Source organism: Microtus oregoni, unplaced genomic scaffold (assembly GCF_018167655.1).
Source record: "Microtus oregoni isolate MIOR12 unplaced genomic scaffold, Mior012 000161F_ref0000079, whole genome shotgun sequence".
Lineage (NCBI taxonomy): Eukaryota > Metazoa > Chordata > Mammalia > Rodentia > Cricetidae > Microtus > Microtus oregoni.
In genome coordinates this window covers 268,042-283,771 of record NW_024544816.1, presented here as the reverse complement: position 1 = coordinate 283,771, position 15,730 = coordinate 268,042, and the positions used below count along the sequence as shown (strand labels likewise).

The 15,730-nt window shown below is 38.6% G+C and overlaps 1 protein-coding gene across 1 annotated transcript in view; it reads right to left on the bottom strand.

Moving 5' to 3' along the window:
• The window catches only part of LOC121445166 (WD repeat-containing protein 36-like), a 35,690-nt gene that overhangs the window by 19,396 nt on the left and 564 nt on the right, over positions 1–15,730 (bottom strand). The window contains exons 2-12 of the mRNA XM_041647166.1: positions 13,925–13,952; positions 12,160–12,260; positions 11,113–11,230; positions 9,152–9,284; positions 7,422–7,476; positions 6,047–6,179; positions 5,664–5,839; positions 5,256–5,376; positions 4,681–4,746; positions 3,534–3,620; positions 2,113–2,258 (exon numbers count right to left, since the gene is read on the bottom strand). Coding sequence (XP_041503100.1) covers positions 2,113–2,258; positions 3,534–3,620; positions 4,681–4,746; positions 5,256–5,376; positions 5,664–5,839; positions 6,047–6,179; positions 7,422–7,476; positions 9,152–9,284; positions 11,113–11,230; positions 12,160–12,260; positions 13,925–13,952 — 1,164 coding nt within the window. The remainder of the gene's footprint in view (positions 1–2,112; positions 2,259–3,533; positions 3,621–4,680; positions 4,747–5,255; positions 5,377–5,663; positions 5,840–6,046; positions 6,180–7,421; positions 7,477–9,151; positions 9,285–11,112; positions 11,231–12,159; positions 12,261–13,924; positions 13,953–15,730) is intronic.

Here is a 15,730-nt window from a genome sequence, read left to right as displayed (position 1 = left end):
TGCCACTCAGAGAGGACAGATGAGACAGTGCATGCTACTCAGAGAGGACAGATGAAACAGTGCATGCTACTCAGAGAGGACAGATGAAACAGTGCATGCCACTCAGAGAGGACAGATGAAACAGTGCATGCCACTCAGAGAGGACAGATGAAACAGTGCATGCTACTCAGACAGGCTGCAATGGAGAATTAAATGTAAAACACCTGACCTCAACTAGTGGGCGCTCACTGACTCCAAACTGACAGTCAGGGAACCTGCACCGGACCAAACCAGGACCTCTGAATGTGGTGACAGTGGTGTGGCTGGGGTAGTTTTGGGGCTACTGGCAGTGGGACCAGCATTTACTCCTAGTGCTTGAATTGGCTTTCTGAAGTCCATTCTCTTGCAAGGATACCTTGCACAGCCTAGATATAGGGGGAGGGCCTCAAACTGATGAGCCAGACTTTGTTGACTCCCCACGGGAAGCCTTACCTTCTCTGAGGAGCGGATGGGGAGTAGGGTGAGGGGGAAAGTGGGGGGAGCAGGAGGAAGGGGAAGGGAGTGGGAACTGGGATTGGTATGTAAAATGAGAAAAGGTTGTTATAAAATTTTAAAAAAAAGGAAAAAAATTACCTGTAATCATCTTTACTACTTATATGGTAACTTATTCAAAATTATGTAGACTTTCTAAAGAAGCTTAATATTTCTGAGGTTTAGAAATCCATAAAAATGCTTAAGATTTGCTTTTCATAAAAGAAAATGCTACATATATATTTGTAAAGCAATTTGCACAAAATAGGGTGAAACACTGAATTATACTTTGATAATAAGCACTTTCAGAAGCAGAGATATCTACTTAGAATCATAGAATAAATAAGTTCATCAAGGTCAGAAGACACAAGATGGCTATGCAAATATAAATTATATCTTAATTCAATAGTAATTGGTACAGTTTAAAAGCAATCCCACTTATAGTAGCAAATTTTTTTTTTAAAAAAAAAAATCCCAATAGGCCAGGCTGTGGTGGCGCACCCCTTTAATCCCAGCACTTGGGAGGCAGAGGCAGATGGATCTCTGTTAATTCTAGGCCAGCCTGGACTACAAAAGCTAGTTCCAGGGCAGGCTCTAAAAGTACAGTGAAACCCTGTCTCAAACCCCCCCCCCCCAAAAAAAATCCAATAGTCGTTTATGTAAAATTCATTGGACCAAAAGAGCCAAACTAGTCTTTTGACAAGACTACACTTGGAGGAATCTCACTTCCTGTCCTCAAACCTTCCTACAAAACAAGCATAAGACAGGTAGTAGTTGTTATACAGCCAGGTTGTGGTGCACACCTTTAATCCCAGCAATCAGGAGGAAGAGGCAAGGAGATCTTTGTGAGTTCAAAGTCAGCCTGGTCTACAGAACAAGTTCTAGGACAAACAGCTACACAGAGAGAAACCCTGTCTCGAAAAACAAAAACAAACAAAAATTTCAAAAAAAACCCCGAAAAACAAAAAAACAAAAAACCACATACAAATAGCAAGATCACATGAAAAGATGCTCAACACCACAAGCCCTGCAGGAAACACAAATCAGAACCACAGGGTAATAGTATTTCACATCCAATCACAGATGAGAACCACAGGGTGATAGTATTTCACATCCAATCACAGATCAGAATCACAGTTAGTACTTCACATCCAATCACAGATGAGAACCACAGGGTGACAGTACTTCATATCCAATCACAGATGAGAATCACAGGGTGACAGTACTTCACATCCAATCACAGATCAGAACCACAGGGTGACAGTACTTCATATCCAATCACAGATGAGACTCACAGGGTGACAGTACTTCACATCCAATCACAGATGAGAACCACAGGGTGACAGTACTTCACATCCAATCACAGATCAGAACCACAGGGTGACAGTACTTCATATCCAATCACAGATGAGAATCACAGGGTGACAGTACTTTACATCCCATCACAGATCAAAAAACTCAACAAATTAAAAACCTTGATACCATTAAGGCATTATCTGCAAAATGTTAAACTTTTTTTTTCCATTAGTAGTTATTAGTAAACTTGAAACAAAATTACCTAAGGGTGTTTTTTTAAATACCATAATAAACAAGGCCACTTACTGTTGCAATGATGTCATCTGTCTTTAGTTCTTTTGGCTTGAGAAAATAAGCACCTATTGTAGACCTTTGGTAATTCCAGGTTGAGCAGGATAGCTTACCTTGGTGGCAAGCAATGATACCATCCCAGTCACTTTGACGAGCCTCCTCTTTAACACAGTAAAATCATCAGTCAAAATGCTTGTCTTCCCAATCATTCACCTATGAGCTAGGCATCTTATAGTCCACAAGCACAGACGGTATCAAGGACACAATAGTACAACAAGGAGGCTATCTCTAATAATAATCAACTTTCCAATCTAATGGATTATGAACAGATAAAAAATCATGTATTTTTTTTGTTGACACATGCAACATAAAATGGCTAAATGAAGCTAATACATCTTGTCATAGATTCAGCTGAGAAAAAAATTATAATAAAATATGATAGAATGTTAAGTGTTTTTCTAAGAGGACTCAAGAAGAGCTTACTGAGATTTTAGTGGTAAGAGTGGTAATAAAACAGAAATTAGCAGGCAGTAGGAGTGATGGTGGTGGAGCCCTATAGATAGGGGCCCAAGAGGAACTAAGACGGGGTTGGAGTAATGAGGAAGGTTCAGAGCACTGGCCACCCTTCCAGAGGACACAGATTCAATTCCTAGCACCCACATGGTGGTTCACAAACATCTCTAACTCCAGTTCTAGGGAATCAAAGACCTTTTTTCTGGTCTCTATGGGCACCAGGCACATGCATGGTACACACATATAGATCCAAGTAAAACACCTACACATATTAAAAAGTGAATTAAAAATTTTAAACACTAAAAACAAGTATGAAAAATTGAGGAAAGCAAGTAGGTGACATATTTTCTTTGAAGAGGTGGGAGAAGAAAAACTACCAGTCAAAACAAAGACTTTTCAAAGTCATGTTTTGAAGTTAATATTCTACCCAAGAGCCACTAAAGGGTTGTAAGTACGACTGAGATGTATGTTTACAACAACAAACAGACAAGAAAGTGATAAAAACAAAACACTCGGTGATCGGTTGTTACTGTAACCTGGAAATAAACTTAAAATTGACAAGTCTACTTAGTTATTTCTTGGTAGTTTTCTATGACCTGTGTCCCTCCTTACAAAGAAGCCCTGTCCTAATGACACAATATTCCAGAGTCCCCTCATGTGCTGCTGACTCAAGGAGCCGTTCGTTATTAGCAGGCATAAGGTACAGTAAAGGAAACTATAAAACCAAATGTTACTAATGGCTGTTACAAGAAAAGGGGATTAATACAAAACAAGTTCCTGTTGAAGGTAACCTTTTCAGTGTTCACACCAGATCAGCACCCACTTGCGGTCACCTTCTGGACACTTAGTATACAGAGACACTTATTAAAATAGAGGGTATAAACATAAAGCAAAGGAGACATTAAAAAGTATAAATTACTCACCAGCAGCAAACTTTGTGATAGGTGGAAGCCTTACTGACATGGTATTCTGAAGTCCTTTACGTTTAACTATCTTTTTATTTATTAATCCTGGGGTTGGATGAAAGGGATAATAGGAAAGTTCCTTAATGAAAAAGTATGGTAAGGAAAAGTTTTTCACTGTTATAAAAAATGTATAGAACAAAATATTCCTAATTAAGGTAGAAGCAAAGATATTATTACCACTACTATTAAATAATATCTGGAGTTAGTTAAATCATGAAAATAAGTTGTATGAAATAACAGAAAAATAAAAACACTATTACTTTTTGAGAATACTATAGTCATAGAGTCAAATGAATCAAAAGAGCCAAATAGTGCCAGTCAGTTTCACTGGGATGTTTCAGAATCAAACAAAGACAAACAGAGGAAAGTGGTCAAAACAAAACACTCGGTGATCGGTTGTTACTGTTATAAAAAATGTATACAACAACAACAACAACCAAAAAAAAAAAAAACCCTATAAAGACCCACGGAGTAACATCGTATGTGTAGCAGCCAGCACATGAGATCTCAAAAACCTCTTCTGAGAATCATCCATGCTAGGTGAGAAGAGCTGCGGAGGGATCACTCTCCCCACTTTCACTCCAGGAGGAGGCTCCTTTCGCGATGTGGATATGAATACCCGCAGATACAAGGGCATTGGTTCCAACAATGCCTCCTCTGCACACTTCTCAAAGAGAAAAGTGCCAATAAGACAAGAAACGAAGTGATGTGACAAGCAGCAGGTAAGGGTCAGGCTCTAAAATAAGAATTGGTGAAAAGTCCTTAGGCACGAGCCATTCAGGATTGAACCAGTCACCCCAAACCCTGCTAATGTCCCTCTCCTGATTTTTGTCTTTAAATAATGCTCTCTAGAAGGGTGGGGTACCTCCTCTTGCTACTGTACTGAAGAGGTTCAGGCCAGCCTGCAATTATAATAATAAACCTTGCTTTTGTACTTTGGTTTAAAAAAAAAAAGAAAAAGAAAGAAAAGAAAAGAAATGAAGTGCTGGAACTTCTTCAGGTTTCTCATAGAATCTTAAACTGATTTTTTTCTTTTCCTTTTTTCATTTTTTTTGAGTGTGTGTATGTGACCAGCAGCTTGTTTTCTATCTTGCAAATGACTTACCATGCCCCAAGCTCTTGTTGAATTTTTCATGAACTGTAGAAAATGACTGTAGAGTTCCATCTTGACCTATTGATAGGAACAGAGAAGCCCCGGTCAGAACATATCTGGTAGGACAATCCAACAATGGAGGAGTTGTGTGAGAATTCTGAGTCTGGTGACCTCAGCTACTTCAAAACACAGAATTGTTCTTGGAGTGTATCTCATGCTCCTCCCAGGTGTAGTGGACAGGAGTGAGTTTACTTTAGCTGTTATGTTTTTGTACGTCTATCTATCCTTGTGGCTAAATACTTTGCTCATGTGATTCTTAACCCTCAGATTATAAACTGCCTAATGTTAGAATAAGGTTGACTACTGTATGGAACTTTAGCTGGCCCTGCTCTCCCAGGTTCACACCTCCAACTAGAGCAGAAACACATGCCAATCACAGATGACAGTGAGCTAGGGTCTACACAGAGCTGCAGCTTGGAACACTTCAAAGAGCTATTTCAATTGAAGGTTTATAAATACCAAACCAACTGTCTACTGAGTTTCTACTTCTTATTGCTTATTCAAAATAATGCTAAAAAGCAGCTCACTTGCACTTAAAATCTGCTGTCCATTTTGTCCATAATATCTGATCTTGGTGAGAGAAGCACTATGTCCCATTCTGAATCTCAGCAGCCGTCCTTCGCCTGTAGGGCCATCAAATATCCATATCTGCAAAGAAATATCATTGTAAGCTGCTTCAACCATTACCATCTGCGAGTAGTTCAGGCATCTTCTGCACACATTAACCAACACTGGGCAGTGCTCGCAGTGCCGCTGTCCCACTGATGAACTTCAGGAAAAGTAAGCTGCAATTCTTACTCACTTCGCCACAGTCATGCACCCTGCTTTGTTTTGTTTCGTGTACACCAATCTCATCCCACACTCTTTAGTCATAAGTTTAAGGCTAATGTATTAAAACAAACGTCACTGTGCTTAGAAGAGGACAACAATAATACCCTAAGAGCATTGTCAGCGCCATTTGTCACGAGCAGCGGCTCTCTGTGGAGAAATGTCAGCCCTGCAATTGCTGTGGAGTGTGCATTTCTCATCTGGTTGATTAATTTCTTGTCTTCCAGATCCCAGAGTCCAATATGGCCACAAGGGCTTCCAGCTGCCATTACCGGGTGACCATCTGTTAATAAAATAAAAACATTAACAAAAACATCCCCCACAAGACAATAATCCTCTCAATGTATAAATTTAATTAACCTGCCCACATTTCTATGCTTTCTTCTACCTTAGTATTATATTAATTTCTATGAGGTTAAATTACAAGAAAACATGTTCTAAAAATACCCTTATCTTTCTAGTGACAAATTTTAAGTGTTAGTTAAGTTACCTGTGCGAAATGAAATGGAAGTAATGGGCCCCCAGTCCTGACGGAACTTCATTAATGTTTCATCAAACTTAATGTTGTGGATGACAACCTGACCAGACGTGAGACCAATGGCAACAACATCCACAGCCGGTGCCTGAAAATTAAGAGACTCAGCCTTTTATTTTCTTAAACAATAGAACTTCTTGCTGATATACACTATTCTGTGCTATCAAACAGAATGAAGTAATCTCTAAAAGGAAAAAGAAAAAAGAACCCACTAATTTTGGCACTATCAGTTACTAACATTCAAGCATTTAACAATGTGTTTTCCAAATTACTTCTCAGCTTCAATTCTGCTAGTCAATGTCCTTCCAACCCTTCAATCAATGCTGACTTGGTAAGAAAACAGTCATCCAGAAAAGGAGACTCTATGTGAATTCCTATGATTTCTGAGTAGAAGAAATGGGAGAGAAAGGTCAAATCTTAAAACCCTGCAAAGGCTTGTCATAAGCATGGGAACTTAAGCGACCTCCTTAAACAGGAAATAAATGTTTATTAAAAGAAAATAAGAAAAACCCAGGAAACACTCTAATGTGTTATAGTCTATTCCAGCATTAATAGTCAATGAGTAAAATGTTTTATGGGCTAATAGAGAAAGCTTCCTTACAAGTTCCTGTCTTAACACAGATGCATATCTGTATCATCATGGAATGAGTCAGGCCATACATCTCATCAACAGGCGGCTAAGTGCCGACTACACGCCACACTCTAGAAGCTGAGGAAACAAAACAAATGGGATCCTTGTCCTCCAGACACATCTGAGAACTGGAGTCTTCAGGGCATACAATCAAACACAGAACAAAGTTAACGGTGGAACACAAATAAACTGAGCTGGTGTGGGCAGTGCAGATTTAAGAAAAATAAGGCTACGCCAGCAAGTAGATAAACCAGATATTCTGCAGATGTACACCCATGCACAAGCTTGGCTGACTAAGCCTGAAAACAAAAGCAATTGTTTATGTAAAATTCTACCATCTAATAAATACCAGATCTGGAGCCTCAATTATTTTAAATACCAAGTACAGTCCTGATGAATTTCTCTATATGCTCTATAGTCTCCTTTCCACCAGAGTTACGTCATTTCTGTTACATAAGGCACCAAACAACACACTCGTAAGTGAAATCACCAGGAAATCAAGTACATACAATTACATAAACTTGCATAGCGAAGTTAGTTTTACTTATTTTCAATTAAGTTTCCGAAACTCAGAGTAACAGTTTAAAGAGAAACTAAGGTATGAATTTTTATAAACGTCTAAAAATACAGTCACTCTAGGAAAGTAAGTGCAGCTACTACTAGCCTTGTTTCTTCTTTAATAAAAATAAAAATACTAACCTGCTGAAGGGCTGTCACTCCAACTTTCCACCCAGAAAATGTATACAGAAGTTTACTACAAGAAGAAAGAAATAAAACTTATTTTTCAAAACAACTATGTATTTAAGAAAAGCAACAGGTGCTTTTTATCATCAAGGGATACTACACTCTCTAAAGGATTCGTTTATGTTTCTTTTATATCTTCTGCCAGAATATCATAGCTGTGTACATGTTTGCAGTGCCCTCAGAGTCCAGAAGAAGGCATTGGATCCTTTGGAACTGGAGTTACAGACTGCTGTCAACTGCCATGTGGGTGCTGGGAATTGAACCCAGGTCCTCTGGAAAAGCATCTAATACTCTTAACCCCTGGGCCATTCCTCTGGCACCCACGTGCTGTTTATTTAAATTCTGGCTTCAGCACTTACTGTTCTCAGAACATATATTTATTTATTTAATATTTAAAATGTAATCACATAAAATAAATGTTATCAGTATTCCTCATTTTCCAGAAAACAAAACAATTTACAAGAACTAATTAAGCTAAGACAACATAATAGTAAGTAACAGAATCCACAAGGATTTTAGACCTCAAGCTGCTAACTGCTTAAGAGTGCTTAAGAAAAATAACACTATGAGAAAAACCTAGAGTACAATAACAAAAATAAAATACAGGTAGATTTCATTTTTTATTACAATTTAATTATTTCTAGAAACATCACCACTGATGGAAGTAATATTTGTATATTACAAGAATTATATAGAACAATTCTGACGCTGCCCTGGATTTCAGAATCAAACAATCAATGAAATAAGACGATGAAACAAAGGTATCAAAAACAATCACCAAAGTATTAAGTCTTAAATTCAATGTGTAAATGGGCATAGTTTAAGTACTCATTGTACTTTAGCAATGGCTAAAGTACAGCAAATAACATTAAAAAAAAATCTAAGAAAGTAACTTTCTGGATAAAAGCAGATCTTGGTCAACACCCCTGAACCCAGCACAGAATAGGCAGTCAAAGGTGTTCAGCTGAACTGAATACTGATTGAAAACTAAGAAACAGGATTAATATCAAACCTTCCCCTTTTAAACTTATAAAGGCTTCAGAAAGGACAACAGGGGAGGAGGACTCAAATGTCGTGTGTTTATCTGAGTGCCCACATGTATGTATGCACAGCACATGCATGCTTGGTACCTGAGGAAGAGGGCATCTCATCCCCTGGAATTGTAGTTACAGGCAGCTGTGAGCCACCTGATGTGGGTGCTGGGAACCAAACCCAGGTCCTCTGCAAGAGCAGAAAATGTTCTTAACTACTGAGCCATCTTTCCAGCCCCTTGTTTGCTTTTTAAAATACTATATAAAGAAGGTTGAGCTGTCTTCCCTTGTTTTGGGGTAAGTGTTCAAATAACAGGTAAATATATAATTAAAACCATTTTGGCAGTCTTCCATCTCTCCCAACAGTGGATAGCCAGTAGACTGATAGTGATTAAAGTAATTTCTGTTTAAAAAGCATTTTTATTAGCCACTACCCAATTACTTTAGAGAATCCCTCATCCTAACTAGATGGATTCTTCTCCACTACTGAGCTATTAGCAAACACTGTTCAATGGGAACTCATGACACTGCTCGTCGTGTGTTGTTGGGGCAATATTTCAGGGGACATAAGGGAAAAGTAAATGGAGAGACTTCATAATCCTTGAGGAAGCAGTAAATAAAGAAATACCTAAGGCATTTAAATTAAGTGCTTACTTGGATTTTACATTCCACAACTGCAGGCTTCCCTGTTCACTGCCCAGTAGGACTTTATTCAAGTAGGTGCTTGGATGCAAAATCGTAGAAATTTGGAAAACTGATTTATCAAAACTCAACTGAAGGTATTCTTCTACAAAAGTAAAAATTATTACAAAATTATTGTTTATGAAATAATTTTTTTACATCTTCATATACTCACATCTACTACATAAGGGTAAATACAACACACCAGAGACTTTTAAACCAAAGACTTACACATTAATCTATAAACATTAATTTTAAAATATTTACTTTATTTTGCATATGTAATGGACACACATGTGCATAGTGTGAAGTCAGAAGAAAGTGGACGAGAATTGGTTCTCTCATTCCACCATGCAGGACTTAAACAGATCACTGGCAAATACCTTTATCTGTTGAACCATCTCACCTACCCTTTATCCAATAAACTTTTCTTGAGAAATAAAATGTAATACAGCAACTTGTAAATGTCATTTAGACTACCAGAAATAATAGTGTAAATACTACTATTCAAAATTATACTGCCAAATCAGTTTACAGAAAGGCTTAAAAATTATCCTCAGGATCAGCATTAGGATTTTATGATTCAATAAAGCAGGAAAGAATGCTCTAAATGAAACACAAGACCTGCAAAGCTCTCTGAGTCATTGAAATAAAATGCGAAGAGGGAAACTTCATCAAAACCAACCACAGTAATGATTACACATTTCCTCACCAGAGCGTGCAACAGAAAGGAAGGCAAGTGACAGCTCTGCGGAGCAGGGGAGCGGCACAGCGAAGAGTAACTTGCTGCATGATCAAAAAGCTCTTAGAAACTATATATTTACTACATTTAAAATTACTCTTTATTTTGGTTTTTATTTCAGTTTGTGATTAACAGTGTTTCAATAATTTGCCAAATATTTAGTATCAAAGAAGATACACTAGCTAAGTGGTGGTGGCACACACCTTTACTCCCAGCATTCAAGGCCAGCTTACAGTCTACAGAGCTGGTTGCGGAACAGTCAAGGCTTCATGATGAAATATCCTGTCTCAATGCATCCCACCCCAAAGGCACGTCGGAGCAGGGCAAAGGGAAGAGTGTGCAAACATCAGAGCGCTACTTTAAGATGGCCTTGCCTTTTAGTTATCAGCAGTTTTACTTAAAGTCACTATAAATAGCTCCAGAAAGAATCTATTTCATTGTGCTGCTGTGACAGCATCAAGAAGCAGCCACATCTAGACCTTAAGACACCTGTCTTCATAGGAAGTACTTTCCCTTACATGAGTAAAAATAAAACAAAGGGTTCTTAATTTCAATGAGGAACTAGGATACTCCCCACAAGGCAATATTTAAACATTACTTACAAACAAACATACTCACTGTTCAATAGATATCCAGGAGGTAACAGTAACTAAAAATGCAAACAGGTAACTCAAAAGCTCCAGTTCAGGATGGACCCACACCCACCCTGAAAGGAAAGCTAGGGATAACCTAGTGGGAAACCCCTCACCTTTGGAAATTTCACAAGCTCTTAAACACAGTGCTGCTGCAAAACAACATTGACTCATATCCTTTGAAAATGGAAGAATATTTACTTTCAGGTTACAGGATCTTCAAGTTTACAACACTCATCTCCCTTACTTAAAGTTGGAGATATTACCCAAGAATGACTCAAGTGTGAATGTGTATCCAATTCATTTCACAGAAAAACCACAGCAGAACCCAACTGTGGAGAACGTCAATGAGAATGTATTAGCTGAGATGCGCACACTTGACATACTGAGAGTAGTGCACAGTCTAAGTAAAACTGTCCGCTCAGAACCCTTTCCCTTGTGTGCTAAATGCTCTCAGTTTTATGTACACATGTCAAAACTGGTACAGAACCTAGTTTTCAAAGACTTTTAACTACATACATAAGTATATATAATATCCCAATGTACAGAAATAGTCTTACCTTCTGAATATATGTGCCAAATAATAAGAATGCTGTCAGTATCCACTGAAATAACGTGATCGCCAAAGGGTTGCAAAAGATGGATTTCTGCTTTATGGCCCTTAAAAGTATGTACTATCTATAATATCAAAGTTTAAAAGAAATTCATGTTACTCAGAAAGGATTCATTTTCCAGAAAGGATTAAAATGCTGATGCTAAGAAATGTAGTCCAGCTTTTGACCATCTGAGATTAAACGATGCAATAATAAGGAACCAGGCCTGTTCAGCTGCTCACTCAGCCAATTCAATAAGGAAGTGAAGTATGGAGTAGGAAGACATCCGAAATGAGAGCTCATCCTCTGCTGCAGTTCAGCAAGTGGCATGTGCGTGCACACACACGCACGCCCCCATTCCAAAGCTAGAGTAACACTGTGCATCCTAGAAAAATGTACGCTGCAGAAGTCTGGCCTCCAGATTCCACCAGAGTGACATGCAGATGAGATGGGGAAAATGATCAGGACAATTTCTTCCTTATACCTTTCTGGTTTGACAAAGAAACCCTTTACAGTAGCTAGTCCTTCCTTAACTAAATTACTTTCTCCTCCAGGGTTTCAGTCCCCACCAGGATCCAATAATTCTACTCTTCGTTTGGTCCTTTGGCTCAGCAGGTAGTCAGTTTCCCAATAGCTGATAGATCCAGTGTCTTCCTATCTCTAATTTATTCCTCTAACCCCAAACATACAGTGAATACTTCTTTCATTAAAGTGCACACATACATGCATGCATGCACACGCGTGTGCACACGTGCACACACACACACAAACCCATCTTCTCTTCTTTAGAAACGGACATAAAAATAACAATAAAGCAAATTAAAGTAATTCATAATTCAAACCTCAAGGTGGGTGGTGGTAGGGCATGCCCTTAACCTCAGCATAGGAGGCAGAGGCAGGTGAATGGACCTCTGTGAGTCCAGCCTGGTCTATACAGTGACTTCCAGGACAGTCAGAGATACTATGTAGAGAGACACTGTCTCAAAAAACAAACAAATGAAAACCAAAACAAACCTCTTTATTACGGGCAAACGCAGAGAAGACATTCCCATACGCAGCAAAGACTAGCCTCTCATCAGCCGCCATGCAACAGATATCCTGTGGAACAGAGTTACCTGGGAAAACAGAAAAGAATGCGAGTTGTTAAGAGTCTGGGATGAATGGAAATCTTAAATATACATAAAATATTTTCATAACTGTAATTCAAACATACATATATTTAAATAAAAATGAGTATCAAGGTATATAATCAAGGTATATCATAAATATGTATGGTAAGCAGACATAATAGAATTCTAAAGAAAGAAAAATCTTTTTAAAAATTTGGAAAAAAATCAAAACTTAAACAAAATTCTGACAGATGGACAAGTAAGTAGCTATCACTGTAAACATGTTAAACAATATAAAGTTTATTACTAATTCCAAGAAAAATTTAAAAGTAATTGGAGCTCATCCTGAAAAACTCTATACAGTATTCTATATGCTGACCACTAAAACAATTACATACACTATGGTTTCTACTCAGACGTATGCAAAGCGAATATGTCTATTACCCCTAGCCATTCTCACATGATCTAACTAAGTCCTCTTTCACCTACATAATTGCACTGCCTGCTCTTTCTCGTTTCTCTCTTAGGGTTAAAGAGTTTGGTAGACAGAGGATGGTCTTAGGTATTCCTAATCCTGTGTGTTCCATTTGGGGATTTAGGTCCCATAACAGCAATTTTGTAGAAGTACCAATTCACCTTCTTACTCAATTTAGTTCACTCTCTTCTGCTGATTTACTTAAAACAAAACACACAGGGTCTAGCTATATACAATGAATTCCTTAAGTCTTCCATCTAACAAGGGTTGTATTTGAAAGTAAGGTCTCAGCTGCCAAGACCTTAGTCTGTTAAACGGCCTTCAGAAAAAATATATACTTCTCACTGAAAACAACAAACTAAATTGACTATCTATCTATCTATCTATCTATCTATCTATCATCTATCTGGAATAAGAACAGTAATTGGTCCTTCCATAACTCAATTCCTTTCTCCTCCCTGGCTTCAGTCCCCACCAGGATCCAACAACACTCTGCCTTGGTCCTTTGGCCCAAGTGGTGGTCAGTTTTCCTAGAGCTGATACCATCTGATGTCTCCTGCCTCTAATTTCTTCCCTTAACTCTTAACATACAGTGAATACAGTTTTTCATTAAAGTTTCTTCGTCTGCACACACACCCTAAATATCATGCCAATACCTGATTCTGGCAAGTATCACACAAGAGCTAGAAGATACAGTCTGAAGAACAAAGGGACAATCAGTCTCTAAGGGCACATTACCATAAATACACTGTGACAAAAAAAGGGAAAGGGAACTGTAGAGCAGATCCTCTTCACAAACATCACTGAACCACATCATCAAAGACAGAGAATAAGGCTAGCAACAGAAATGCCTCCCGACAGAGCACCAAGTGCCTGAATCCAGAAAAGTCATATGGAAAAGTATTAAAAAACAATAGCAAAACCCTGTACTCTTCGTAAGCACCAATTTTCATCTTGAGATGAACTTTGTTGTACTATCTGTTTAGCATGCGCAAGGCAAGGGTTTGATTGCCAGCACAGACGAATCAGCCATTAAAAAAGAAATTAATGTCGATCATTAAAATGAAGTTCTGATGAACTACAACTGCATGACATGACGACTCACGATAAAACACGACTCTACCCTGCCTGTTAAATTTACTGTGACAGATGAAAACTAAAGACAGCAAACCAACAAACGCGGAAGTATACTTACTTACGGCAACCAGTCTAAGTTTCTGAACCTGTTTTTAAAAAAAACAAAAAGAATTAAACACATTTTCAATAATAAAAACAATTACAATACCCAAGACCCCAAAATTAAGTTATTACCTCCTAAATAAATTTGCTATGCTGTCCTTGCAAAGAAAGATATTAACTGATCCTAATCTGTACTGCGAGCAGTGCCTGTATTGCCACCTGTTTTACCAGGAGTGATGAGTTAAGTGACACACAGCCTCTATAAATGGTCAAGAGTAAATATTTTAGGCTTTGTGGGTCACACAGATTTTGATTGTGGCCTGAAAGCAAAACACATAATAAATGTGCATGAGTAAACTCCAGGAAACCTTCACGTATGATACTAAATTCTAATTTTTACATAATTTTCATGTCATAAAAGCTAACTCTCACGACTAGCTTGCACACTGGAGCTCCCTGATCTTAGTGTGCGGGTAGCAATCCAGCTGTGTGACATCAGGGATTTTACTTAGCTACTGTATATCTCAAATTTGACCCTTCCAGGAAAAGAAGGAGGAGGGGATTATAACACACATTATAGAATCATTCAATGAGGTTTTGGGTAAACATCTGTAAAACAGAATTGAGCCAATCACACAGTAAATATCCAACAAATATTAGCTATCCAAAACACAGTCTATCCAAAAAGCTAATTTTCTTGTACTATAAGCTAATCTGTAGGAAGTCTGATGGCATGATAAATGCTGAAGGAGAGCCAAACGATAGAACAAATTCGATTATGAACGTCTTGGCACTTCAGTGACTTGAACACAAAATGTTCATTTTTTTTACTCTCAAGTCATTCCAGTTTCAGACAAGGAACCGGTTGGCATGAGCATCACAGAGCCGTCAAACAGATCATGCCCCACACATCAGGACAAAATGAGACCTTCAATGACTTGGTTTTTCAGCAGTTAACCTCAATACACAAAACAAAAGGAAAAATTCTCAGTGTGTCCCTTTTTTAAGCACAGCGTTTGTTTGCCAGCAGAGTATAGGGACAGGTGTGTTTACACGCCACAGAGTACCAAGAGCGCACCAGACCGAGGGCGCTTTCGAGAACTCTGAACTGAGAAACAGAAAAGTTACACCTCGGCCAGGAAACTTCAGCAAAGCCCCGGGTAGGCAAGCAAGGAGGAAGCATCAGCACAAGCTTGTACAGGGTGAATAGCCTCATTATAACCACTCAACATTACTAAACCAGAGCCGGGCGGTGGTGGCGCACGCCTTTAATCCCAGCACTCGGGAGGCAGAGGCAGGCGGATCTCTGTGAGTTCGAGACCAGCCTGGTCTACAAGAGCTAGTTCCAGGAGAGGCTCCAAAACCACAGAGAAACCCTGTCTCGAAAAACCAAAAAAAAAAAAAAAAAAAATTACTAAACCAGGCCGTCAGAACCCAAGAGCTCTTCCTTCAGCCGCACCTGCTCGGGCATCAGTTTATCTGCCTCCCAGCCTCCAGCTGTATTAAGAACTTACACTCTTTTGCATAAAATAACAGAATACGATTGTAATGACGGATAAGCTATTAAAAGTTAAACATCATCTCTAAGAGGAGGGGCTGCTTCCTAGCTGACTCAAGGATGCTGCCGCATGAGACCAACCTTGAGGGTCTGCAGTTTTACTGAAGACTTGGGTTGTGATGCTCAAAAACCTAGGGAAATTGGACCTATTGTGAAGAGTTCCCTAAATCTTCATCTCACCGTCTTTATTTCTTCCACTGTTTTAGCCTGAATTTCCAACCAAACGTTGGTGGCCAATTATGCAATAAAACGTCCAAGAGATCT